Genomic DNA, 27,817 nt, shown 5'->3' with positions numbered 1-27,817 from the left:
CATTTGATGTAACAGCTGTTGTTCAGAAGTCTGTGGATCATTCAGAGACGCAGGCGGGCAGTACGCCACGTCTTGAAATACATATAAGATGATCTGTACATCCGGAATGAACGTAATACAGTATTACATGTTACTACCCCACAGATCTGTATCCCAAGACGTAATTAAGTTTTATTATCACTCCATTACTCAAATAACTTTGGAAAGTGGTTGAAGGAACAGCAGGAACCATTAGAGTGGACAGTATGAAATAAAATACACCACACAAAATATTTAATGACTGATATTTTATTGAATGAATTGAACAAACCATCATTCTACACAGTCTCACCTGTCTATAATGTGCCTTAACACTAAAGCAGCTGGATTTCCCTCTAAATATTTTGCCACTGAAAGTGTCTTTATTTCAATAACTTCCAGTGACTCAAATATGTAACTGAAACTAGCTGAAACAAGTTCCTTATGACCAGACTTAAGTTATTCGGATACACTATATAATCACTGTGGGATAGCAGCACTCATATAAATTAACAGAGTAAGGCACAGAATAAACATGTAGGAAAATAAACATCTCTATTGCATAAATTTACACCCCTTCTTTCCAATTACTTTGTTTTTTTTTTGTTATAAAATTTGTCATTTTCCCATATAAAAGTACTCAGTGAACAAAGGGTTTACACAGTATTTTAATATTTCACATTTTGTCAATAAGTACAGTACAGTATGTTCCTCAAAGAAAAAAAGTCATCTTTGCCCTCAGACCTTTAAGGTGTAAAGCTGGAACAGTTTGTATGGTGGTTAAGCTCCACTGAGGTCATATGTTCATACAGGTGCTTCAGGCGATGTAGAGAGGCAATACTCTGTTGATGGGCTGTCTGCATATGGGGCACAGGCGTTGTGGAAGGGCCTGGTAGCAGCTGTGGCAGCAGCATACATGTCCACAGTCCAACAGAATACAGTTACGTGGCTGACTGAGGCAAATCAAACAGGCATTCTCTATGTGTTCCTCATCCTCATCCAGAGGGTCATCGAGGCCCCCTGCTGCATTACGTGTTCTCGGGGCTTCGGCCTGCCGTCTCTCAAATTCTCTCCTCTCTTGCTCCCGCTGCCAGTGAAGTTTTCGGTGTTTGTAGTACCGTCGACCGACCCAGAGGAGAGCCGCTGCTCCTGCTAAAGACAAGACAACAGCCAGTACCTTCCACGTCACAGCTGTGTTCTCCAGCTCTCCTCGCAGGGTGTCAAAGTCTGTGATGCTCAAGAAGTACTTTGATCCATTAGAAGGGGGTTGAAGTTTCAGGGTGCCGTCTGTGTCCAGCACCAGCTCACCTACACCTGTGAGAACTGTACCCACCTGGAAAAAGAGGGATTGGGATCAGTTTATGTTTATATTTGCTGTAGTTGTTAGCAAAAAAATGCTTATGCTTCGTCAACTGAATATGAATTAATTATTGTGTTATAAAATTTAGCAGAGTTAGTATCTCATCTAAGAACTGACTTTGAGCATTTCCTCGGTCTCCAGTTGCCCTTTAAGCTTCTCCCCACTGAGGAATTGTCCTACGATGTCACCCAAGCCATAATTAACCTGGTGGAACTTCTCATGGGTGATTTCCATCTGCACTCCAGAGGCCTGCAGAGGGCACATGACTTTGATTGCAGTCTCATCTGATCCCACTAACACAAAGGGCACTGAATTCACTCTTTGATGCAAGAGTCGCTCACTGTCCGTCCTGCAACAGGAAGAGAGAGGAACAATAGGTCTTTACACATATGATGATACAGACGACAAATATCAAATAAACTGGAAGTTCGGGTTTACCTCATTATGGCAAATGCATGTATAACCTCAGATTAGGCTACAAGAGAGTTTGCATTATAAATTAGGGCTGTATAGTTAAAAAAGTGTTTACCAGTCAATAAAGGATCTAATGCTACAGTCATGTTGTAAGGGAGTTACTGTAATTAGCAGTTTCTGACTTGTAAATCCAAGTCACATCAAGTTGTAGTTATGACTGAGAATCTCGTACATTTCTGAAAGTTCCAATATGTCTGACTTGCCTAAAAAGGCAAACAAATATGAATGCCTTTTGAAGCACCTTTATGTCAACCACAGTGCTTCATTCAAGGTAATTCATCCCAAATTTAATGAATTTAGTGTTATATTGTAAAATCAAGTATTCTTGATTCATTGTCTAGGCATATTTTACACACTATAGCATTGCCTCTCCAAACTGCACCAGTGAAAAATGTCTTTAAGAATGGGAATAATAAAAGCATGATTTTTACCAGTTTTTGTCTGATTTTGATTTGTTGTTACATGCAGTTATATGCATATAGGTACATATGTTCATCTGACAGCCAGTAGCTCCTCTGTCCTCACTGAAAAGCTCAGTATGACAACCATCTTGACATAAGGGTAAAAAAATGTAAAGATGCCACAAAACAAAACAAAACATTTCTGATGTATAATAACACAATGCTGCACTGCATTATTGTCTTGACATAGTGCTCACCAAGTGCGTGAAAGGCCGTTCCACACCAGCCTGTGTTCCCTCAAACTGAATTTCTGCAACACTCCGACAGTTTCTTTTTGGAAGTGACTGTTCAGAGACTCCCCTACTGGTTGCACAGCACCTATATATACAAACATACACACACACAGTAATGGAGAATAAAAGGTAAGATCAGAGTACACATTTTTCAGTGAACAAATATGGATCAGCACTTGTCTGCGTCAGAAACAGTGAAACCCTGATTACCTTCAATGACAGCATACTGTAGACACACTCCTGGAGTTACTTTCAAAACGTCTTTGAGTTTTCCATCTATATTGAAGTGTGGAGCATCCTGACAACACAAGAAAGAGACCATATGGATGTACAGTATTCATAATGTAGAGGACATGCTTAAACAGCATGAAAAACAAAATGAACATTTGCAAAATATTACAATATAAAGTTATATAAATTATGTTAATAACACATAACCCACAACTAACATTAAGTGTATCTGCTGTTGTCCGACTCTTCCTGTACAGATAGTAGCAGATGCCTGAGAAGGCAAAGCTGGCCCCAAGACACACCGCCTCGGAAACCTTCACAGTAAATCCATCCATTCCCTCTGGATCTCCTGTTACAGCCCTGCAATCAGACCTATAGTGTAGAAGGCAAACATATGAAATGTAATAACGTCAATACATCCGACAGTGTGTTGTGTCACTATGAAACAAAAGGTTCAAGACTTAACCATGACACATACGACAGTCTCAAAAGATAATATGCCTTCTTATTGACTGGACCAGCCGTATAACCGCGGTTGTCTGTGGCTGAGTGAGTGATGAAGTTACACCATTGGTCTGCTGGCCGAGTGTTAGTTTTGCCATTAGCCGTTGCTCTTTCAAAATGAATCGGCGCGAGATGATGGAAGCAGAAGACAGCAGCATGACGCAGAGTGACTGTGTTTCCTGTTCCGAGCTCTGACGCTCTCAGCTCTGGTTTTAAGTGCAGCAAAGTTGGCTAAACTCCTGTTTAAACGGACGCGTACCAGCGTCTCTACCGTCTCCTCCTCTACCTTCCAGTGTGATCGACTCTCCAGCTGACAGTGCCATCAGCAGCCAGCAGGAGAGACGCTCCGTGCTGCATTTGGATTTTATAACTGAACTAATACCAGGACACAAGCTTTTTATTTCTTGGACGTTTTCACATCACAAACGATGAACAACAGCATTAAAACATGAGTCTTGAAGGTAATATATGAGACTCATGTAGGCAGTTATAACAGTTTAGTGTGGGGCTGCTGCGCTTGATTTGAGTGTAACTGCAGTAATCAGGTGGAGATAAGCCTCCGGAATTTGCACCCAAAATGCTGTCGAAGCTTTCATTCTTTCATTTATAATTTCCACCGCAGCCTCCATGATCATCAACTGGGAAAGAGACAGAAAAATGGTGCATAGAGGCATGAGGAAGAGTGGACAGCACCCCAAATAACAATCACTCTGACAAAACAATCAATATAGAGTAAAAAACGAGAGAGTCCACATCTGCAGAGTGAGACAGATGAAAGAGAAGGGGGGTTAACAGATAGGTAATTAGAATAGTTATAATTAGAATTAAAATAAGTTCTCTTTCAAATCAAATATCCCAAGATATGAGAGGAAAGTATTGTTCTTGCAACTGCATTTATAACGTTTTTTTTACTCAAACGTAGCTTTAGATTTCATATGATATCTTACTTCAGTACACTTTACCAGCAAATATTACTGGGATCACTACAGAAAATTGCAGATGATCAATTGATATCCGGGAATTCACAATTTGGCCACAATTTCACACATTGACCATGCACGGTCCAGCCAAATACTGTAACGTTGCTAGGTTTTGACCTTGTCTTGTTTGTGTTTGCAAAGCCTTGCCAATCTTAAAATACACATTTGGCCATAGAGAAGTTGGCCGTTTCTTGTAAGTTATACATAGAAATAAAATACATAAACAAGCCCAAAAGAAAGACACAAACACGAGAGCAACTCTTAACCACTATGACAGTTTGCATTAGGTAACATTATTAAATTTGAATAACTGCAAACTTGTAACTATTATACTGCAAACTGCAAACCTGTAACATTATAACTTAGCATTTAAGTTCGTGGACAAATAATGATAATACTATCTTTGTTATTTGTGCCATGGGTAACGTGCTAAACAGGTAGCGGTTAAGAATACATGATGCGTGCCACTTGTGTCACAATGTCTTTCACTAAGATTTTTTAAATATTGGTTAACTAAAGTTGGTTGCTAGCTAGCTAACGTTGCTAGGGCCAGCAGTGACCTCTACTAAACGTTTTTTTAAAGCTAACGTTAGCTAACCATATAATAAACAAATATTAATGTATAAAAGTATAAATGTATTAATCGTCAACTACAAACGATAACAGACATGTTTTATTTACCTGTCAGAGAGGAGAAATCTCAAGTTGACATTATTCGGCTGAAGTACTGTTCATGTCACGTGACGTAAGCGATGAATATTTTTGTCACGTGACGAAACACAACGGCGCATGTCCGTTGAGGCCTCTTTCCACGTCGCTGACGCCGCAGAGATGGCAGGAGGAGTGTTGCGGAGAAAACCTCCTGGTCCCTCGTCTCCTCTGTGGGGGACGCTTCATACACTGTGGCAGGACAAACATTTGGTCCTGTTCAAGACGGAATACACGTTACTGGTCGTTTCAGTGTTGTGGTTGCTGGAAATCGGGATCAATGTGTGGGTCATACAGAAAGTAGCGTGTAAGTAGCTGCGTGGCTAGTTAGCATGCTACAGTGCTTCATCATTTTTCTGAACGCCTTTGAACGCTAAATAGCTAGCGTTAGCAAACCCGCTTAATTTAGGCAGCCACCTGTCAAAGGAATTTACTGCCCTTGTATGACACACAGTCGTTCGTTCATTCATAATTTTCAGCAACTGTTAGTCCTAATGTTTTATGCAGCTAAAGGTTTGATGTTTACTAACGTTACTGTAAATCTTCAGAGGCAGGATAGTAACTTCTCACTATAACATCACCGAAACTATTTCAGGCATTGTATGTAATCTGTCATTGGTTATTTTAATCCTCCATCTAATTCAGGGCTGTAGCAGGTACTAATCTTAATTTCACTATGAATTAGTCTATTTATACGATTAATCAATAAAATCCTGAAAGATGATGAAAAAAAGTCCAAGGGGAAGTTTTGAACTTTGTTTGTCCAACCAACCGTCCAAAACCCAAAGATTCAAGTTACGGTACGATGACGATATACAAACGAGAAAATCCATAAAACACAATAAAAAGTTGAGTTTGGGGGTTTTGAGTGTTAAGAGTTCGTTTTATGAAAACATTGTCAACTTTGCGAGACTATGTAATGGGCTTTTCTCCTTGTCATGCATAGAAAATGATCAGGAGACTTAAAAAAAACTGATTTGAACGCTGATCAGAGCTGCAACAGACGATTATTTTCATTATAGATTAATGTGTTCATTATTTTCTCAATTAATTAATTAATCATTTGGTCAGTAAAATGTCAGAAAATGGTGAAAAATATTGTTGCAATGGCTTGGTTTGTCCACAACATAAAGATATTCAATTTACTGTCATAGAAGACTAAAGAAACCAAAAAATACTCACATTTGAAAAGTTGGAATTTGGATTTTTTTTTCATAAAAATGACTCAAAAGGATTAATCGATTATCAAAATAGTTTACAATTAAATAGTTGACAGCTAATTGATTAATCGACTAATCATTGCAGCTCTAAAATTGATAATAAAATAGTAACAGTGCTGAGAGTGAAATTTCCAAGGTAACTTCCCACCATGCACGATGATTTATTTATGTCCTGTACCGCAGACACTGAGATAGACTGGAAAGCCTACATGGATGAAGTGGAGGGAGTCATCAACGGTACCTATGATTACACCCAGCTTAAAGGAGACACAGGCCCCTTGGTGTGAGTTTCAAAGGCCTGCAGTTGCTGTAGGTCTCTCCATACAGTGTTTACATACAGTTTTTAGTGCAAGAACTGCAGGATAAATTAGTACCTTTTTGTTGCAGGTATCCAGCTGGCTTTGTCTACATCTTCACAGCTCTATACTACATCACCAGTCATGGGGTGAACATCCGTCTGGGCCAGTACCTTTTTGCTGTTTTCTACCTCATCACACTGCTGTTGGTCTTCAGAATATACTACCGCACTAAGAAGGTCAGTTTGTGGTTGTATGAGATGCCTCATTTAGTACACAACATTATAAATTAGCAACAATACACCACCAATCTGCAGTTTTGTTATTAGTTCTCATGTAGCTAGTTAAGTCAAAGTCAAACTTTATTATATCCCAATATCACAAAGTATGTCTCAAAGAGCTGTACATATAATAAAACAGTAATGAGCAACATTAGCAAATATATAAAAATGTGTAACAGTGAGATAAACTGCATAAAAAGCATTATAAACTATATATATATATATATATATATATATATATATATATATATATATATAGTTTACTATATTTTAAATATTTAAAAATATATAAAAGAAAAATGTGAAGTAAATGAAAAATATAAAAAGAACAATATACAATATGCACATGAGACTCCTGAATATAATTTTGTGTGTGTGTATATATATATATATATATATATATATATATATATATATATATTTATGAACATAATATGCTGTTTGGTAGTGATTGACTTGTTAACATCCCAAGAAGCATAATTTCTCTGTAATGTTTCCAGGTTCCTCCCTATGTGTTCTTCTTCGTGTGTTGTGCCTCCTATCGGATCCACTCCATCTTTGTGTTGCGTCTCTTTAATGATCCAGTTGCCATGATGCTGCTGTTTGCGGCTGTCAACCTCTTCATGGATGGATACTGGACACTGGGCTGTGGCCTTTACAGGCAAGTGTTGACTGGAATATGTATGCTGATGTCAAATGTTTCTTGTAAATCTTTATACCATATCACTGTTCATATTAATTATCTGTGACATGATGAAATAACAATTCAATCTTCCTCTCTCTGACAGTTTAGCAGTGTCTGTGAAAATGAACGTGCTTCTTTTTGCACCTGGGCTACTTTTCCTCCTCCTGTCTGAGTTTGGTCTCATCAGGACAATCCCAAAACTTTCTCTGTGTGCGGGCATACAGGTAAATATTCCCTACAACATCTGATCAGGCACAGGTTTTACTGGCATACAAAAATATTTTGGGGCATTGTTCAGTATTGCCAAGCTTCATCTCTAAATTCGTCTGTCTTGATATCACAGCTTCTGCTGGGTCTCCCTTTCCTCCTGGAGAATCCCATTGGTTATGTGAGTCGGGCCTTTGATCTTGGACGTCAGTTTATGTTCAAGTGGACAGTCAACTGGCGCTTCCTACCAGAATGGCTCTTCTTAAACCGCTACTTCCACTTGCTCCTGCTGTCAGCCCACCTGCTCACCCTGCTGCTTTTTGCCCTCCGCCGATGGAAGAGGTGAGACAGACTTTGGCTGTGTTAAGGTCACTGTTGACATTATAGTTGGAGATGAGCTGGAATAAATCTGCGGTTGAAATTGTGCCAGTTTTTGTTCTACCACACCGCATGATAGATAATGGACCCTGGTGCAGGATTTTCAGATATTTAGATGAAATGTAACAACAACAACTTGGGCTGTTGCAAGTGGATATTCAAAAAATACTTATTATATAAATTGTTGCTACAATTTCAAGGTACTCTTTATCCGTGAGCAAAGGGCAAATTTCACTTAACCATCCCATCAAGTATAATTTATATCAGTATTTTAATTGGCACTAAGCCAGTGAAGTGCTTAATCACAACAAGTGATGCGAGGGACATTTATATATGTAATGAATAGCAGTTTTCACAAAGGAAAGTGTTAACATGTGCTACGTTGTTTACGTTTTAGTCATTTAGCTTGAAGTAATGATTTTTAAAAATGAAATGTGACTATTGTTTTTCTATTTTTAGACCTGGAGAAAACATCCTTGAAATCCTCAAGGAACCGAGCAAGAGGAAAATTCCTGCCCAGAAAAACACTGTGGATCATATCCTTCTGATCCGCTTGAATCTATCCCCTGATGATGATAACAGACATAGGTCTGAACAGTTATAGTTACTGCTTGGTGTCAAATATAAATTAGCTAAATATGTCTGCAGGATATTTGTCAGGGAGTAAATGAATAATGTTGCAGGTATCCTCTGGCTTTCATGTGAGACCTTAACTGACAATCACAGATTGTGCTGATTCTGTTTACCTCTAACTTCATTGGCATGTGCTTCAGTCGTTCGTTGCACTACCAATTTTACGTCTGGTACTTCCACACGCTGCCTTACCTGCTCTGGAGTGGGGGAGTTAAAAAGCTGGCCCACCTGCTCAGGTAAGAGGAAAGCTGAGTACTAAACTGGAAGTTACACTTTTAAATTAGTTTTAAACCAGATCAATCACATATTAATGCTGTATTGTTTTATCCTTGTATTCAGGGTTCTGATCCTTGGTCTTATCGAGCTTTCATGGAACACCTACCCCTCTACTAACAGCAGCTCAGCCGCCCTCCATGTCTGTCACCTCATCATTCTCCTCTGTTTGTGGCTGGCTCCGCCCCTGCCTTCAGCGCCAGCTGAAACACAAAAAGACGCACCTGCCAAGGACAAACGCCAGTGAGCCACAGCCTGAGTGGGCTGTATATCGTATTCGGTCTAATCGGCTGCCAAACAGCCTCCATCCTCCTCTCTTTGATCCCCACAACACCGGCACAGAGGGAGGTCACTGGGATAGACTGTTGTTAAATGAATAAAAGGAGCCATTTGATGCTTCTCATCTCAGCTCAGTGCTTAAAGTGAAGGAAGCTAGCATGTGGGTGAACACCTACATGATGAAATGGCATGTCCCTTACAGTTGAAGAGATGAAAAGAGAAAGGAAATATGGATTCTCAGGTCATTCATTTTCAAATACATAATAGGAAGAGTGGAGTACAGTGCTGAGAGGACATTGTGAATGTTATACAGTGTTGACAGAATTTGTTACATCGGCTTTATTTCTACTTATGTTAAAACTCTGCCCATGATTCATCTGGCCAAAGTTCTCCTTGTTCGATATCTTGATATTATCCAAAACTGTCATACACTGGCGTACAAATGATGATGTACTTTACATTAAGAAAGCAGTATATTGATGAATGTCTTTAATATCCCAAAGTTTTAGATTAATTACGTATCGGAGAGAAGCTTGTGGCATTTCCACTTTCCACAGTAGATACAGTGTTCTCCAGTACAAGGCCAAAACTCTCTTCCACAAACGAGTTAAACTAAGCTGTAGACAATCATAGTTACTTGTCTGTCCGGTTTGTTATGTAATTGATTCATCCTCTGTTCTGAGTGGCTCACACCACTCATCAGCACATAAGTAGATTTAATGTGAAAAATATGCAGTTCACTGAAACTGCGAACGTGTGACGTTTTATATTAAACAGATGCCACTTAACCTTGATGTGTTTCTTCTTCTTCTTGCATGCATATCACAACAAATAGCTGAATTCCAACATTATAGTTTATTTTCCCGCACAATATTTCCATTATTTAAAGTAATTTTTCATTAGTTTATCAAATAATCATCAAAATCATCCTTATTTGACACTGACTGTGATTACACATTTGGCAAAGTAAGACATAATACTTGCTACAAGCTAAAATCTAGACTACAAAAAGCCCATTCAGCTGGTCAAGGCATTCTTGTGATTGCATAAAACATATTTATTATAAAAGGCCACTTGGTCTATGTCATGTAAAGGGTATTCCTGTCACGTAAATATAAAGTCTTAGATCAAAGATTTTGTTATGTGCAACTTAATATTAGAATGAACTTGGCACTGGGTTATGGTATTAGTTGACCCTGCAGATAAAATACAGGATTTACTTTTCCATGTAAAGGTGTTGCTTCTTTGGAGTCACTATCATTAGTAACAAGTCAATATGCTAATCAGATCTGGCTCAGTTTCCTCAGAGATGATTGTCTCACATATTATTGGGGTTATAGCACAGCATGTTTAGTTTGATGTTCTCATCCCAGTGGCGCAGCAGCAGGAACAGCTGTCTGGCAGCTCCCTTCAGCCCTGCTAGGTCCACTCCCTCGGGCAGCTCCTGACAGCGCAGCCAGAAGTCTGCTTTTGCTGCCACCAGCTCCCACTCCATGAAGTATCCAGCACAACGGTGCTCGAGCCAGGCTAGAGCCACAGCTGTGGCCCAGCTTGAGCCCTCCAGGTCCTCTTGAGCCAACTGGCTGCTCCCCTGCAGGTCAGCAGGCTCTGCCAAAGAGCTTTCACATACATCTGTCTCTGATCCGCGACCGCTATCAGCCTGGCCGTGGCTCTGGCTCTGAGAGTGGCCAACAGATAGCTCCAGGGAACCTTCCTCGGAACTGGGGAGATCAGGGGGTGAGGTGACGGGGTCTCGGTCAGAGAGGTGCCTTCGGCGAAGCCTAGGTTCCAGCATCAAGGGAGTGTCATCTGGAGTGTGGTGAAAAGGAGGTGCAGTTGGTTTGGCGAGAGAGCAGGAAGAAGGAGAAAAGGTAACATGGTGAATAGTGGGAGGTTTGGCAGAGGAGGATAAAGTTGGAGCGCTGGGAGATGTGCAGCGGAAGGGTGGACTGAGGCTGCGGCGGTGGAGGCTGTAGGGTGAAGCCCTCTTCAGGCGGTCCAAGGAGATCTGGACACAGTCGGAGTAGATCTCTGTCAGAAGAAAAGCTCCTGACGCCAGCTGCAGGCGCACCTGAGGAGACACCGTGGACATGTGAATTAATTAACGCATGCTTGCTAGATTAGAGCATATGTTGCCAGTGTCTTCACAGCTCACCAGGGGTAGGTAGTCTAGAGCTTCAGTTTCAGGTTGTTTCTCAGTCTCTGCAGACAGACAGTGGGACTTGAGAGGAACCTGCTTTCCGGATGAAATAGAGGACCTGAGTCTGCCAAGTGGGAACCTGGAATATATTCAAAGGGTTTTGGAGGGGATTTGAATAAATATATATCTGGGTGTAGGCCAAATTGGTGCCAATATTGCTTTTCATACAAAAAATTATTCAAATTAAATAATAAATCAGGGGAACAGTATTGAAAATGATGAACACAAAATGAAACTATTCTACTGGGGTATGATGGACACATACTAATTCTGCTGATTGGCATTGCAATGGCCTAATAGGACCCCCATTTTTTGCAGGTTTTTAGTGGTTATTTAGTCACTTAAAGGTTTAAGACCTTTTCTGTTATGTGTTTTAAGTTTTTGGCTATTCACATTATTATGTCAAATTTACTGTTTGACTGTAATGTTTGACTGAGAACATTCTTTTAATGTGTAAGTCTCACCTGGTGCCAAAGAAGCTCTCCATCGACTTGCTCTCTATAGATCGCTGTGATCTAGTGCATGCGGGGCCTGTTATTGCTGGAGCTGTAGCAGAGTAAGTGCTGCCCCCCATACCTGAGACAGCAGTGTGGAATAAAACATCAAACAGTATTGTTTCATCAGCACAGGGTTGAGTGAGGTTTCCTAACTGTTTAAAGCCTCAGTTTACCCAAATTACAAAAAATAATACTTTTGTTACACACCTCGCTGCAAACAGTTTTCAGTGGAACTGCTTTTGAAGAGAAATGATTGAAAGTGTTTTATGTGGATTATTCAGAGTACCAATAGAGGTGAGGAAGAAATTATGTTTGGGTTTTTTTGTAATTTGGGTGAACAGACCCTTTAAAAACTACCTCAGATTTTGTTTATTATCAAGTCAGAGGAGAGCAGTTCTGCTTTTTTTCTCCTTCCATACATACTCACCTTGAGTTATGAACCGTCTGTCTGGTCAGAAGCTGCTAACCTTGAGACTACACTGACACTAGAGTGTTTTCACTGAGCGAGTTGACAGCAGTACTTACTAGAGTCCCAGGATGTAAGGCTACAGGGTGAGGCAGGACTGTCATCTCTGTCTGAGAGATACAAAGATTGTTGATGACCTAAAGTCTTGACAAGAGAAATGGGTGTTGGCATTATTCATTCTGTCTACCTGCAGAGTTCCAGGTGTCCTCGATCTCTTCACTGTCTCTACTTGTGCGCCGTCTGCCCAGACCTACAGAATAGGTCCTCTGCCTGCGGCTACCTGACTGGGAGCTCCGCCTGTTCCCCAAATGTATCCCTACACACACACATACACACAGCATATATACAGAAAAAGTTGTATTCAAGTAATCTGATCCACATAAGTTTACCCATGCTTTATACGAAATCAAATCTGTGTTTTTCCATGTAATTTTGACTATGAATGCTACAGTATGTGTGGTGTTGGTCAATGTTATGAGCACCTGTATTTTGGGCATCCATGCCCTCTGGCAAGCCTTTGTTGGTGTTGCTGTCAGTAGTAGTGAAGGCCGTGTACATACAGATGATGTTACAATGCTTGCTGGTCTGGATAGCCTTCATACGGTATCGCTTAGCTGAACCTAAGAAACCATCAAAAAAAACCATCACGCAAACGGTAAGAGGTATACAGTATGTATATTGCTTAAGATAACTGTTAAATCAATCATGTTTGAAGCAGGTAAACCTCACCATGTCCAATATCAGTCTCCTTCTCTGCCATTTTCTCAAAGTCTCTTATAACTGAGCGAGCAGTCAGCTGGTGAATGATCTCCTCCCATGATTCCCCTCCTCCTCCTCCAACTTCCCCCCCTCCTCCACATCCTTCAGCCACTGTTGTCTCCTGGCCCTCAGGGATCCAAAGGTGCTCCAGGTCCACAGTGACCTCCCAGGATACAGGCCTGCCACTCAGCAGGCCGTGAATGAGGGAGCGGCACTGAGCTGGTGGGGCATTCTCAGGGGGAATGGCAGTGAAGAGATACTCTGGGTCTGTGAAGCTGTCCCAATCCAGTGGAGAGGCAGGGAACAGGAGTCCATCTGATGGTCAGATTAAGAAAGAGAGGGGCAGATGTTGGATGAAGGGGAAAAAAAGGACAGATAGTACTGCTTTTCTCAACACTATAGCTCACTGGAGTCGGTTAGGCTTCTGCAAGACAGGGTCCCTCTTGATGGGGGCTTCGTCTCCCCATCGCTTTCATCCAGCCTTCCTCCCAGTGCTTGGTCGAAGGAGACTCTCTCCAGAGCTCTTCTCAGGCGATGCATCTCCAGCTCGCCCTGGGGGGAAGAGAAACTCCGTGCTGCCATGGTTGAACGGGCCAGCGCTTTTTGTCTCCTACGAGACTCCTCACCTCCATCCAGACGCCCATTCTGGTTGTATGAGAAGGAAACAAAAGGTAGTCTAGGCAGACAAAGAGCAAACAACATCCGATGAACATTTGTCATATTTTGTGATATCCAGGAGTTACTCTTTAAGGAACTTTTGAAATTTTCTTTCACAGTGTACCCTTAACCTGGCTCATCAGGTATGGTTTCAGAACACTTTTCAACAACCCTCAATACTTATAGTCCAGTAAGAGCAAGACAGCTAGAGGTTGCACCCCTTTCTCAGAAAAACCAATATGTCTTATATTCTTGTCTATTTGTAGACAAATTGGTATCTTTCATTTTTCTGCAATAGATTTCTCCCGGTATGATTGTTGAAACTTGTCACAAAGTAGTGGAAAGAGAAAAAAACAGACTGATGAAAACATTTTTTGCTATGAAACTATTGTAGCTGTGCTAGGGGACATCTTTTCATGTCATGTTATAGCAGTCTGTCAGTCATCTGCAGGAATGTAGGAATGTTACCATTACCTTTTTCACCCCATTACCAGGGGCTTCAGCTGAGAGGTTTTGCTGCCATGCTGAGTCTGCCCAGCGAGACAGGGATGATCTCTGTTCTGGAAGGGGCATCTTCTCAAGGCCTTGGGGTAAAGATCCTGTATCCAGCACTGAACCAGAGGAGTGCGGGTCAGGCAGAAAGGCCCTGTCTGCAGAGTCAGAGTTGGACGAGGCGTGTATGTGCGAGTGGGACTGTGTTTGTAGACTCCGCTCACTACTGAGGGAGCAGCGAGTGAGGACGTACTGCTCCTGGATGTAAGAGCTCTCCTGGATCCTCCTCCTCACATCACTGGACCAGTCTAGCTCCACACCTAGAGTGGACAAACACCAAGTGTTAATCACTGTGACATGAGGGGTTCAGGAGGCTAATGTAAGTTTTCCATTAATGTCTGACTGACCTGGGCTGGTGCCAGGGTCTGTGTCTCTGGCACAGGAGAACTCAGAGGAGATTTCTCGGGAGATCTCCCTCAGTGCCTCCTCCAAGTCAGCACCATCTGCACATGTCACCACCGGCATTAGCTCAGAGGCAGGAGGTGGTGAAAGCTCATCATTTGACTGGCAAAAATCTGAACCCGTGGAGCCACGATGTACACCTTTATAGCCCCGTCCCTGAGACAAAAATAAAATGTAAAAAAATATATATGAAAGTTAGATTTATTTTCCTCTGCAGACACAAGCAGATTTTTACTTAATGAATGCACTGAAGTATACCTCTGTCTTTTTGGCTTTGAAATTTGTCATATCATACAGAGTACAATATCCAATGAGGCGATTTCCAGGGTAGAGTGGAGGGATTTCGTTGGGTGAAAGCAGAGCCTCCATGTTTTCGGGCAGGTACCAGTCAATCCGTACATCAGTCAGCACAGGTTCAAAGGCCTTTTTCAGGGACTTGATTAACTGAGGAGTTAGATTAATCACAATATTTTCAAATGAAAGGCTTTATAATGTATTGTTTTACAAAGGACTAGTGGCTAGTAACATGCAAAAAGTCAAATGCTTTATGTTTTCATCATTCAAAGTCAGATTATGCCTATAATTATTCTGCAAATATTATGTTCTCCAATAGGTGGCATTGCTGTAGTGCTGCAGACCTTGGGCTGGAGTCTCTCCTCATCATCCAAGAACTCTGTAGTACCTCCTGTCAGTTTGGCAACGCCCTGCAGGAGTCTCCTGCAGGCTCGGGGACCCAGGCCCAGGCCAAAGCATCTGCAGAGGTGATAGACATGTTACATTTTCATCACATCCCCTGAGAAAATCAAGGTATTATACCTCAATTATCATGTGAGAATTATCTTTCATCTTCTATTACTGAGTGGTCCTTGATGCTTTGCACTATACATACTGTACAGTGTGTGTTTTTCTGTCATTTGGTTTTACTATCTGAGCAAATCAAGCACCAGTCATTTGCAACAACTCAGATTTACAACAAGCATCTCTTTGTGAAACATAATGGCATACATAGACTTTCTTGTGTCCCAGGAGAGAAAATTTGGAGTCATCACACAGACAGAACTGTTATTTGGGCGCTCAGAGGGATCACAAGCTATTTGGCTAATTGAGAGTTTGAAAAGAGCAGGGGACAGAATAATTAAAAAGGCTGAGATCTTGAGTGTTGTCTCTAAAAACAGCAGATCTTTCTGAATGACTAAATACTGTTAGCGCTACATAAATAAGAAGACAGAAAACTATAATGATATAAAAACAAGACAATAAACCCTATTTTTGGTGCTACGGATAGAGATTGTAGTCAGTTTGCAATGTAATTTACATAATACATAATACGTTAAATTAGATGAATGACATGAGTGACAAAGAAACAACAACCATGTAGATAGTTTGTGCAGGGACAGCCAAATCACAGTGGAGAAAGTCAGTCCAACAGGAGAATACTGATGAGGGATAAATGGAGTTATTGTGCATTGCTGAAGGGCCTTGGGAAAACCAGAGGGGCGTGACTCTTATTGCAGAGGAGAGCACTTAACGGGATTACTGGGCGGGGCTGAAAATTACCTCAGCCCTTTCTTTTCTGTCTTTCACAGTGCTTTGGTCTCAGTTCTACAAGATGGCTGCTTCCTTGTCTCCAACAGTGATGCTTCCCATGTTTCCTATCACATGTCAGTTATAGAATAAATCTTTGTTGTTAAAATGAATAGACTATCCATTTTGTGTGTCTTTGCCTCATATTGGACATCCTACTGGCACCTCTGTGTATAACACTTATATTTCTAATAGACAGCTTAGTCTCTGTACCTGCCAGCACATGTGTTTCTGCGGACCAGCTCCAGCACTTTAGCCACATTGGTGATGGATCCGTCAGTGACAATGAAGACCTGGCGAGGATATGAGCGCTGCATAGGCTGTTGGTACACCCAGGACAGTGCTCCTAGTAGGTTGGTGCCTCGCATGTCAGCTCTCATCCTCTGGACATACTCATATGCCTGCATTAGAGTGACCTACAGTATATATATATATATATATATATATATATATATGGAGAGAGAGAGAGAGAGAGGGAGAGAGAGAGAGAGAGAGAGAGAGAGAGAGAGAGAGATGCTATCAGATCTACTGCAAAGATTAGAACATTAGAAGCAAAAATCAGAAAACAACACCTGTCCATGACGTTGCCTGTGCAAACATCATCTATGTTGTCAGGATAAATTCACTGTTTGATATCAGATGCCCCAATTACCCTGCAAGGGCAGGAAAGAATTGAATCGGACCTTCTCTAATAAAGAGAGAGCAAACATACACACACATTAGCACCTGCCTTAAAACCACCTCAAATCACACTGTGGACAAACATGCCTGACGAGAGAGGTGATGGAGGGACATCTCCTGCCTTACTGAAAATGCATGAAAGGTCACCATATGGTCAGGAGTGGTGTGCAAAGGCTGTTTGTCCTTGCAGCCCCTGGTCTGGATAAAACCTGATACTCCGCTACTAAGGCAACCCAAGGAACTGACCTATTGCCTGATTAGAGATGGACAGAGAACAGACAAACTAGAACAGACTGTCCTACATGGTTGACAAACATCTGCTTTCAGGAAACATGATCCAAATGTTCGATGTATTCTCTTTTACTGGTATATAATATATAATTTCTTTCGCTGGAATCTCTCTAAATAAATGCAGATTCAAATTATGTGTGAAACCAACATCAGTGCAGAGCTTGCTGGAGGTGAACAGGGGCTTGATGGTGGTGCCAAAGCCAACAATGTTGAGCATGGTGCCAGAAGGGAGACTCTTCAATGCTACCACCATGGCGTCCTGTAAGAAGAAAGCAACATCAATGCACAAAATTACAGTCCCATATATGTACACTAACCTCCTCTTCATTGGTATGTTTTTTTTTCTGTGCAGCTCACCTTTACACGACGGATGTTGGTTCCACTCATACTGCCACTACGGTCAACAAGGAACAGCAGCTCTCTGGTGGCTTTGTTCAGCTCCAGAGGTTCACACAGCAAGTCAGGACAAAAGTTCAGCATCAAGACGGGGCTACTCAGAATGTCCTTGTGGTACCGCTTCCTCACAAACTCCAGCTGCAGGCCAAGTGGAACATCGGCATGTTAGCTTTTATTACATGCAGTAACAGGGTTAGGACAAATACATATCAAAGAGAATGAGATATCAAAGGCAAATAGAGGTAGTAAAGCAGTGTGGCGATTCACTGACCTTCCTCTCAGGTTCAGAATCTTTGCGGGTGCAGCGAATGAAATCACGGCGGGAACAGATCAGCTGTTCATATTGGCTGAAGGAGAGCCTGCCTCTCTCTATAATGACCAATGGGCTGTGAGGTTCTGTGACAGAGTTGTGTGAATGGAAGTCACAGTCAAAAATCTGAAAAATAACAGACAAAACAAGGCAGGAAGAATATTTTGGGAGACAGCTTTTAAATTGCTCACCACTGAGGTGCAGAATGATCTCTATGTGTCTGTCATATGGATGCTCCTGAGCCAAGGTGATGTAGGTGGCAGAGGCACTTTGGGCGCTCGGGTCTGCATCTGCCCTCAGGGCATGAGTGGGGCTCTCCAGTCCTGAGAATTGATTTAGGATAAGATAATAAAATGGAAAAAAGGACAGGAGATTACTTCCTCCTGTTGACTCCCCCTTTGGATTTGGTGGTCTGGCTGTGTTTGGATTCAGGCCCTCTCTGTTTTCTGATGAAATTGCCCACACATATTTTACTTTCAATATTTCACAAATGGCTGAGTCAAGAACCAGTGAATCAAAATGATTTGAGAGGAGAGGAAGTACCGGCCAGTAGGCAGGCCCCTCTGACCAGCAGCTGGAAGTTGAGTTCATAGGGTGCTAAGTTGGCAGCTGGATTGGTGAAGATGGCATGGGCACACTGCTGCTCAGAATCTAGGACCCGGTCTTGTTTTCCTGAGGTTGCACCAAAACAGCTGGTTGGTCTGAGGAGGATAGCAATGTAGGTTATTTGAGAAAACCAGATACTGTTAATACATGTTGAACAAGCAGTGATTAGTCTAGATTATATACATTTTGTGAAATGTACAATGTCAGGTAAAGCATTTCAAAGTATTTTTAGTTAGTTGTGACATAAATATTGTGGTGTACCCAATCTCTTCTGATTTCCCCCCATTTTCACTCCTGCTCACTGGCATCTGGCCTGTGACAATCGGGGTAAGCAATGTTGGGTAGACGATGCGGATTGCTCCGTTTTCTAACGTGGGGAGTTCAAGTGTGGTGCTTATGATAACGGAAACTATATCCATGGGGCCAATGACCCCTGTGCCCACGATGAAGGTAGTTCTTTCCAGGTCTTCGTCCAGGATTAGATGCCCTGGATATAAAATACAGCAGGTACTCACATGTTAAAACAGACAAAAGGTTAATCACACTTTCCTTAAATTATAAATAACCAAAGACTGTAAAAGAAATCCCTAAATTTGTGTGGTGTAGGCTGTAGTAGGGAAATTATTCCATGTTCATGATACCACCATTTCCAATAAAATACTATGCACTTCAGGTTGATTTATGTTTGTACTAAGTGAACGCCATTTCACCATTAGGCAGGCAGCCAAATCTATTTGCCTCTGTTGTCTGTCCTTTCTATCCTCAGTGAAGCTAAAACAGGACAGAGAAGGGACATACTGTAGCTATATTTGTATTCATGTTGAGACCAGATCATTACAACAGCAGACAACAGTCCTCAGTGGATGAAATGATACAGTACAAATGACAATTTTTCTCTTCAGTCTTACCCAATTTATTTTCTGAGCTAAAACATAATTGTATCATGTTTTATGGGCATTTCAAGTAAGTATTTCATTAATATATAGAGCTTGATACATTTGTTGATGTTCAGATAGTCCTCATCAGGTCTGGGTTTTGTAAATCTAGAGTGTCTGCAGAACAGAGTAGCTTTATCTGTAAGTAAATTAAGTTCATGACTGCTCATTTACTGTTGGGCTTATTTATTAGAAGGCTGATTGATGATAATGTGTAGCCCCAAAAGCATGTGTAATGTGATGGCTCAACATAAATGCATATCTAATGTCTTACTTGTTAACGTTATGAAATCATGTCAAATAGATATATATGCACATTAACATCAGATCTTCTCCTTCACCGCATTCCTCTCCCCTCCGCCGCTCACCATTGGTGCATTGCATGTCCATGTTGGAGCTCCCACAGCAGCCCCACTCCCGGCCATTCCCACAGTAGCCTTCAAGACCAGATCCCGGGCAGCAATCCAAACAGCAGTCCTGCAGCTTCCCTCGGCTCTGGATCTGCACCCCCACCAGCCGGCCCGCGATCACAGCCTCAAAGCCCACCACAACCTCCTTCTCCCCCAGGGGGTACACAAACACACCTGGAAAAAAGAATACAAGATTTTGAAATACTTTTGTGTCAAACAAGAAAGCAATGAAACTACACGACTTGTAACTACAACAGTATTTCAAAGCGCGGCAGATATATTGTAAGCATGATAATTGTCTTAAGGGTTTATTTAGGTTTTTACTATTTTAATCACTGGTGACTTTCCCTTGCTATTTATCTTCATGAGCTAAATGCCCTTTATGATTGATTTTAGCTCTTGCACCTTTCTTCTTGTGCCTATAGTATGATAGAGTACTCACTGTGCTTGTTTTAATAAACACTATTGTCATTCTCATTCCTTCAAAGCAAAGAAAAAATACCAATCGTCCCTGACTTTTGTCTCTTGAATGAAAAAAGCTGATTCCCCAAAGAAGGCAAATTCTGCAATATCCAAGTCACCCTCAACATACTTAAATCCATCCTAAATCAAAAGCTTTATTCAGGATTAATATGTATGTGGATTATTAAATCTGAATCTGAATCTTTCAACTAATCATCAGTTTTAGATAAACTTTATCCCAAATTGAATTCTCTTCTTGGTACTGAATATTATTGTTATATTTTTTAAATATTTACTACTGTCTTTGTATCTCTAAACATGTCATAGTTCAGACCTCACAGAAAAAAAATGCTTGTTACCCATTAAATGAAGTAATGTCTACTTGTGACCCTTCATGTCCAGTAACACATCTGCTGTTTGTGACCAGTTCCACAAAAGAGTGATTATGAGGATACTAGCTTAGCCTACATTAAATAACAGCCTCTCAGATATCAATTGCTTGACATGACAAGATTTTATAGTGGTGAATTTAAATTGAATAAATTTGTTCTGCTGAATTTCATTAGCCTTTTTTGCTGAACAACTGCCATCCTTTCAGATAATAATGAGCTGGCTGATGAAATTATTACAGTCACATTTGATGCAGACCACTGTTTTGTCAAGTCATTTTTCTAGCCTGCCCTGTTACAATAAATTTTACTTTGGTATTAGTCAAAGCTTTCTAAACTGAACCTGAATGCAGTTTCTAGAAATTTACAGGTCTTACAAGAATGTATCCCCTGTGCACCCTCCACTCACCTTCAACAGACTCTATGTCTGCATTGGCATAGGTAAGGTGTGCAGTGATGCCCAGGGAGCAGCCATTAGCACAGGATTTGATGCAGGAGGCCTTGAGTAGCAATGGTTCCCATGTAGAGCGGTTTCTCAGTCCCACCATCTTTTTAGGGCACCAACAAGCCTCTACTCTGCTGGTTGCATGAGAACACAGGTAAACAGACCAGTGAAATGGTCTGAGCAGACAGGAAGGGGAATATGTGAGTGTGCATTTTAATTCTCTCATTTTCCATTCAGTGCGCAATAACAATGATCTTTGCAAATCAAGTGTTATGCCAAACAAGCAAACTTGATTAATTCAGACCAGATATTTTGCTGCATTGATTAAAAGCATCTAAACTGCTTATTGGTTTCACACATTTTATGTATATATGCCTGCCTGGTACCTATTAACATGTACATACAGTATTAGCTCTTGGACATGTAACTAAGCTATCACTTCTCCTCAGGCTCTTAGCAACCAACTGTGATAGTTTGAGTGTAAGATCAATCATTAACACTGCAGGTACACACTTACTACTCTATGCATCATGTCTTGCATATGCTATCAGTGGCCAATCTGTATGCAAATCTACATGAACTTACAACTGCTGTCATACTTTCTCTCACTGAGCTGCACTCTTCGCTGACAGTAGCAGGGTGGTAGACTCTTCTATTTATAGGACAACAGAAACTTGTTAACTAATCATTCAATTTCTCTCAGAGTTTCCATGTAACTCAAGCAATAATTCTACCACTTAATAACTTTAAGTGCAGCAGGTGCAGGGGCCAGTGTGCAGATCACAGCTTGGTAGACTGCACAAATTTGTGTGTGTGTATGTACGCATGCAAGTTTGTGTACACACACACGCGCGTCTGTGTGTTTGCTGTGATCCAGCTAATGGTCTTTTCACATCTACTGTTCTAAAAAGATCAACAGCCTCCATCTGGCTACTGTGCTCTCAGCTCATAACAGGCAAATAAATGCCTGGTTTGTCAAAGTAGGGCAAACTGGCGCTGTCAGAATACACACAAAAGGAAAAGTACAACATTGCGCCCCTCTGTAGACTGCTGAGACTCACAACTGTGGCAATGCTGATGAATAAGCTTGAGAGACTGTCTGTTGATTTTTAATAGTGTGAGAGAAGAGATGTGCTGCATAGATAATTACTTCTTTAAAATTCAGAGTTGTGTGTCATGTGCAATACCAGTCAAAAGTTTGGACACACTTTCTCATTCAAGTGCATGTGCATCTGTGTGTGTGCTCTTAATTACAGTATATTAACACTCAGTACAGAATGAAAACAGTACACATACACACATCAACCTTGGAAAGTTCTCCCTGAAAATGCAAAAAATAGTCAATTTATATATATATAAAAAAAATACAGTCAATGATACATTTTGTTACTGTAAATGGCAAAGTTGTCATAGCAAAAAAATTAAAAGTAAACTCAAATCTTCAAAGTGCATTCATTCTGTGAGGTTTAATTATTCTGTCTGGGTGTTTGCAGTAGCATAGCTGGCCAAGAGTTAGCTCTGGGCAACACTGCAGTCCCATTTTGTCAGTTACAAGCTGCAGATAACAAGCAAAATAATCATCCAGGAACACTTACTGTACTGTTCAGTGCAGTGTCTGATAATTTGCCTCTGTGTCCAGGCTCTGCATCACTCCACCATCACATCTGTTCGCAGGTTTCCCAGTGATACAGCGGTAGGAGTTTTCCTGGTATAAGATCCTGCTCTCTCCTCTCTCCCTCTCTCTCTCTCCCTCTCTCTCTCTCTCTGTCTCTCTCTCTGTGTCTTTCTCTCTCTTTCCACAAATCCACCAGTTGCCCTATAAGGAAAACAATCATTTCACAGAGTACAGTCATATGTCTGAATATGACTTTAGAAATATGGTATAAAACAACAGGATAAAAATAATCTGCATGTACAAACAGATTGTTTGGTCGGTTCTTCTATAAACTACCTTAAAACATATCTCCAACCATAATCTAGAGTAACTACATGAAATCTATTTTCAGTATGAGGCAACTGGTATGTAAGAATTCAAATATCCCTTTCAGTAGACCCCAAAGCCTCACTGCGTGCAGCTCTGCACTTACCTACATTCTCTGTTGATTGAAATGTCATCTGCTTACCTGCTCTGACCTAAACCACAGAGCTGATCAGAAACTATGATCGTGTACCTGCTGTTCAGGCACAAGCTAACACACAACGGTAAGTGAGGCAGAGTCTGCTTTTCATCCAGACAATTGGCCGTGATGGTAGCAGCACCATAATTCATGGCTAATGGCTCGGCCAGAGAAAGGAAGGAGGGAGGGGGGTAGATGTGCTTTGCCTCTCTCAACAGGTCGGTCAGACAGCAGCAGCAGCAGGCGTGGGTAGGTGAGACCAAAGAAGCAGCAGTTTTTTTGTCTTCTCTTCTCCATTTTACAGTAATGGGTCCAATTATCACTGGCTATCACTGGCTACACATTTGAAAGAAAGAAAAAACAGTAAAACACATTTTATAAAGAAAATAATGAGAATATACTGAATGGCATAAGGAGGTAATGAGACATTTTGTGTGTTGATTTTATATATATTATTTGATTATTTCACTTTATGCAGTACTTACCTTTCTTGTGTTGTTCACTAAATATAAGACTAATGAATGATCCACAAAGTATGTTATCACCACTTAATTTTCCCATATCTACTTACATGAGAAATCCTGTAAATGAATGAGTAAAGGTGAAAAAGCTCAGTAATTCACTCAATAAGTATAGAGAGCCACAGAATGAAAGGAACATTTGACATCAATGGTATTTTTGCTATCTAACACATAAAAAGAGGCAACAGACTTATTTTGACCAGGTTATAATAATCAGTGATGAGTAATGAAATAATTGCCTTGGCCAAGAGGGCAAAAAATAATTATAACATTTCTTTTGAACTGAATATCAAGTTACCTTTTTAATTAAACAGTATAATGCATAAGAAGGGCCAGTAAGAACCAAGGACAGCTTATCTTTGTTTATTGAATGCTTTCATTGTTATTTGGCAGAAGGCTTGCAGGTGTGTGTGTGTGTGTGTGTGTGTGTGTGTTGATGTGTGTGTGTGTGTGTGTGTCTGTGTGTGTGTGTGTGTGTGTGTGTGTGTGTGTGTGTGTGTGTGTGTGTGTGTGTGAGTACTTGTGAGACAGAAAAAGTGAGATGAAGAGAGAAAGGGGCAGCAAGGGGCAGAATATTTCCTTTTGATATTTCAGATTGGAAGCACTGTTTGTTTGATGTTCATGTGCCGACAGCAATCCATCATTCTTCTTACAGCACAATTGTATTTTTTGCACTTTGGATTGATTTAGTATAAGTAAGCGGTGCAAGTTAAAATCAAGCAAACACATACAGTAGACAAATCAAGCTCCCATATTTTGATTTGTGAAATGACAGCTATGGGTAGCCCTCTTGCTGTGTGTACTGAGGAGCAGTTAACTACATGTACTTCGGTAGTTCAACTAGAATTTGCAATAGTTGGGTGGTAGTTTAACTACATTCAAATCTCAATAGTTTTTCAGTAGTTAACTACTTTGGCTCATGTACTTAAGGTAGTTAAATATAAACTACATATTCATAGTATTCTCATAACGTTTTTTGCAATACAATATGGCACAATGCCACAGCTCATTGGCCACCATTGTCATTTAATGACTATCACCTGCTTTTTGATTAAAATCACCTATGGTTTGCAACCAAGATGTCTGCGATTGAATACTATAAATTTCCCTAGAAATTTAGCATTTTCCTGATTCCACCTAAACAATTGCTCCCTATCCTCTCCTTAAAACACATCCTCTGGCTGCTTAACTGAGGACTGGCCTGCCCTAGTCCCTAAATCAAACACACCTACACTTTACTCAGTGTCAGTTCAGTTGTACCTCCATGTAACAATTTGAGGTTCCAGACTCAGATTGTGATAATTTCCCGTGATTCAGTTTGGATGTACTTGAACTACTTTTTGAAAGTGGTTTTAGTTTGACAAGCTAAATTTTTTGGGTAGTTAAGATGTAGTTTAACTACTTTTCATTGTGAAGTGGCTGGTAGTTTGGTAAACTACAGTTTTAAAGTAGTTTCCCCATCACTGGTGTTTGTGTGTCTGTGTGTGTCCACATGTAATGGATGGATGGATAGTGTCCCATACTGCCTCCATGTGGCCTTTCTAATCTTTTTCTGCCTGCTACAGCAACATGATCTTGTTCACCATTTTTCTACTTAATGTTCTCGATATTTTGCGTCCAAATAATTTCACATTCAAGTCATGCTCCACTCTATTTGGTTAATAATTTTTGTCATTAAATATTTGTCTTTAAAATATCCTGTGACTATGACTAATACAAGTAAAAGGTCACCTAACAGAGACTGAACTTAATGTGTGTGTTTAAACTTAATGTGCATCAAATTTCAACTCCTATCATCAGACTTGATTTTTTTTGTTTTAATTGTCTGAATGATTCTTTGAGACTGGTGAGTGTGAAATTTACTCAAGACTGCTTAAATTAACAACTTCAATGATACTACAGTTTTCAAACCATTGTGAATCTATAACTGTGCTTTAGTGAGTGGCATGAGCACATTTTAAATTAGCACTATCGTTATTTAAACAGATTATTTGGTAAAGGTAAACTACAAGCTTCAATATTTGCCTAAACATACTGTAGGTTAGCCTTTTCACTTGAAGATTTGCTCTGAATAGACACTACTCAGTAGAATAAGTTACATACATTTGTTTGATTAGATTTTTGTTGAAGGTTATGACAGCATAGTTTTGTTGCTACAACTGCAACGTTACTAAAAGTTGCTGCTAGCAAAGAAGGTAGCTTAACCATTGGAGGGAAACTAATGGGAGCACATAGACCATACCAGGTATCAGTAAAGCTAATACTTTTACCTAGCAAGTAAGTAATCCCAGTAAGTAACTAGCTGTTAGCTAACTAGCTGAGCTACTTAGCATTACTTAGCAAGTCCCCACCAAAACCTAGCTTGTTAAATTAGCTAACACACCTGATTTAAGCAATACAAAACATGTCTATACTTGCTCCAGATATGGCCTGAGAGCAATTCAGACAGTTTGAAAGCTTGAGCACATCATGTTGTGCGTGTGAGAGTAACCAAAGGTGTGACCTTGGTCAGCCCTATTATGTCCATGTTACTCCTTCAAACACTGATGCATTCAAAAGGTAATAAAGGCTCAGAACAGTGTAGTACAGTGGAGGAAAGTCTCTACCATGGTTGTACTCAGGAGACTCTACCAGATCGGATAACAACTCTATTAAAAGAAGTTTCAATATTCTGACACTAGATGTCAGTCTTCTCATATCAGCAGCAGGTTGGACTCACCTGATTTAGTTTCTTCTTTCTTTTCTCCCCTCTCAGCTGTCTGCTGGTCCCAAGAGAGGCTATTTTCAACTGCTTCACAAAACCAATCTGCAAATACCTTTGTTGGAACAGAGTGACATCTGAAGTGTATTTGCTGTTTTTGGCAGCTTTAAAAACATTTCATTGCCAACTTGGCTGTAAAGGTTAGATGATGTAATTCTGTAATTACATTGAAATGCATCTTAGTTTACATTTTACACACTTGTTTCTATTATTCTGCCCACCTTAGCCTTTACCTCTCAGGTTGCCCCACACTCAGTACATCTGGTGGAGGACTTGGAGCTGGTCAGTATTTGCAGTTGAAGGGTTTGTTAAGCGGGTTGCACATGGAAGCTGGACAAGTGCAAGCAGCACTACCATTGCAATATATATCTTTCTACAGGATTATATGTAATTGTGCAGCTCTACTGTACAAAATTAGACATGAATGGTTGTGTTATTCTATTTGTGTTCACTGTGGGTTTAAATGCAGGAGTGAGGCTGTCTTCACCAGCAGAGGCCTGCTGGAAAGCGTTACAGCATGTTGAGACTGAGGAAGGATTAAGGAGAGAGTCTGATGCAACACAAAGAGGGTGTTGTTGATTAAGTGAACGGGCGTGAGTAGAGAGCCACATTTGAGCCTGACCCTCTTCCCTGCAGGTATGGCACATTGATGCGCAGTGGCTCCAATTCATCTAACACTCTGAAACAGCAAAAGGATGGACAGAGTTGTCATCAGATTTATTCAGAAGATTGAGGGCAGTCTTTTCCCTCAAACTTAGCACCAACTGCTTTTATTCATAAAAATATTACTTTTTATACCAAGACAAAAGGGCTTTGTTCATTTATAATCAGGAAAGGATTTTATCTGAGCTGTGTTTCCACATAAAGACATCAATCACATCATCATTATCAATCCATTTAGGTAAATTTGATATTTCATTATTAAACAGTTGGTGGTTAATATGCATTTAATGGCAGTTAATGTGATTGTGTAGGTCATAATAGATCTAATTAACAACATGACTAACAATGACCCAATATAGGCCTGTGCAGACGAGCTGCTTCTGCTTGACTATTGTCAGGGGGTTCAAGTGTCTGTCTGTGCTGAAATGTTGGGAAGCTCTTCTCCCTTGCGTACCCCACTGACCTAGATTTCAATTGTTTTCTGTCTGAGAC

General features: G+C 40.6%; 3 protein-coding genes and 1 long non-coding RNA gene across 11 annotated transcripts; 2 read left to right on the top strand and 2 right to left on the bottom strand.

Annotated features, from left to right (window-relative positions):
* Nucleotides 1-272: 272 nt before the first annotated feature.
* mul1a (mitochondrial E3 ubiquitin protein ligase 1a) lies at nucleotides 273-5,042 on the bottom strand. The gene is made up of 6 exons (XM_044367268.1): nucleotides 4,943-5,042; nucleotides 2,996-3,149; nucleotides 2,757-2,844; nucleotides 2,511-2,631; nucleotides 1,496-1,727; nucleotides 273-1,351 (listed from the first exon to the last, which is right to left on the bottom strand). The coding sequence occupies exons 2-6, from the start codon at nucleotides 3,110-3,112 to the stop codon at nucleotides 836-838; spliced, it is 1,074 nt and encodes a 357-aa protein (XP_044223203.1). The 5' UTR covers nucleotides 3,113-3,149; nucleotides 4,943-5,042; the 3' UTR covers nucleotides 273-835.
* Nucleotides 5,033-10,009, top strand: alg3 (ALG3 alpha-1,3- mannosyltransferase). Its single transcript, XM_044367267.1, has 9 exons — nucleotides 5,033-5,276; nucleotides 6,373-6,472; nucleotides 6,577-6,724; nucleotides 7,267-7,427; nucleotides 7,555-7,675; nucleotides 7,795-8,000; nucleotides 8,496-8,572; nucleotides 8,761-8,905; nucleotides 9,009-10,009. The coding sequence occupies exons 1-9, from the start codon at nucleotides 5,051-5,053 to the stop codon at nucleotides 9,187-9,189; spliced, it is 1,365 nt and encodes a 454-aa protein (XP_044223202.1). The 5' UTR covers nucleotides 5,033-5,050; the 3' UTR covers nucleotides 9,190-10,009.
* vwa5b2 (von Willebrand factor A domain containing 5B2) lies at nucleotides 9,713-27,138 on the bottom strand. Of its 7 annotated transcripts, XM_044367263.1 has the most exons (25): nucleotides 26,884-27,138; nucleotides 26,621-26,717; nucleotides 22,859-23,961; nucleotides 21,849-21,915; nucleotides 21,228-21,439; nucleotides 19,926-20,141; nucleotides 18,884-19,109; nucleotides 18,560-18,717; nucleotides 18,208-18,339; nucleotides 17,978-18,102; nucleotides 17,668-17,844; nucleotides 17,459-17,569; nucleotides 16,552-16,754; nucleotides 15,393-15,507; nucleotides 15,013-15,198; nucleotides 14,700-14,910; nucleotides 14,275-14,612; nucleotides 13,551-13,788; nucleotides 13,114-13,458; nucleotides 12,867-13,004; nucleotides 12,572-12,700; nucleotides 12,444-12,494; nucleotides 11,886-11,997; nucleotides 11,377-11,500; nucleotides 9,713-11,292 (listed from the first exon to the last, which is right to left on the bottom strand). In XM_044367263.1, exons 5-25 carry the CDS (start codon nucleotides 21,364-21,366, stop codon nucleotides 10,540-10,542), a joined length of 4,227 nt encoding a protein of 1,408 aa, XP_044223198.1. In that variant the 5' UTR covers nucleotides 21,367-21,439; nucleotides 21,849-21,915; nucleotides 22,859-23,961; nucleotides 26,621-26,717; nucleotides 26,884-27,138; the 3' UTR covers nucleotides 9,713-10,539. The 7 variants fall into 7 exon arrangements, with proteins under 7 accessions (XP_044223198.1, XP_044223199.1, XP_044223194.1 ...); XM_044367264.1 differs by lacking the exon at nucleotides 26,884-27,138 and having other exon boundaries at nucleotides 22,859-23,716; nucleotides 26,621-26,695; XM_044367259.1 differs by lacking the exon at nucleotides 26,884-27,138 and having other exon boundaries at nucleotides 21,228-21,397; nucleotides 26,621-26,662.
* Nucleotides 24,695-27,223, top strand: LOC122993265. 2 transcript variants are annotated; one of them, XR_006406365.1, is made up of 4 exons: nucleotides 24,695-25,747; nucleotides 26,657-26,802; nucleotides 26,903-26,944; nucleotides 27,132-27,223. It is a non-coding gene; the product is annotated as an uncharacterized LOC122993265 (long non-coding RNA). The 2 variants fall into 2 exon arrangements; XR_006406364.1 differs by having other exon boundaries at nucleotides 24,695-26,146.
* The last annotated feature ends 594 nt before the right edge of the window (nucleotides 27,224-27,817 follow it).

Source organism: Thunnus albacares, chromosome 12, assembly GCF_914725855.1.
Source record: "Thunnus albacares chromosome 12, fThuAlb1.1, whole genome shotgun sequence".
NCBI lineage: Eukaryota > Metazoa > Chordata > Actinopteri > Scombriformes > Scombridae > Thunnus > Thunnus albacares.
The sequence above is the reverse complement of the archived record's forward strand: the minus strand, read 5'-3'. Positions and strand labels throughout refer to the sequence as shown.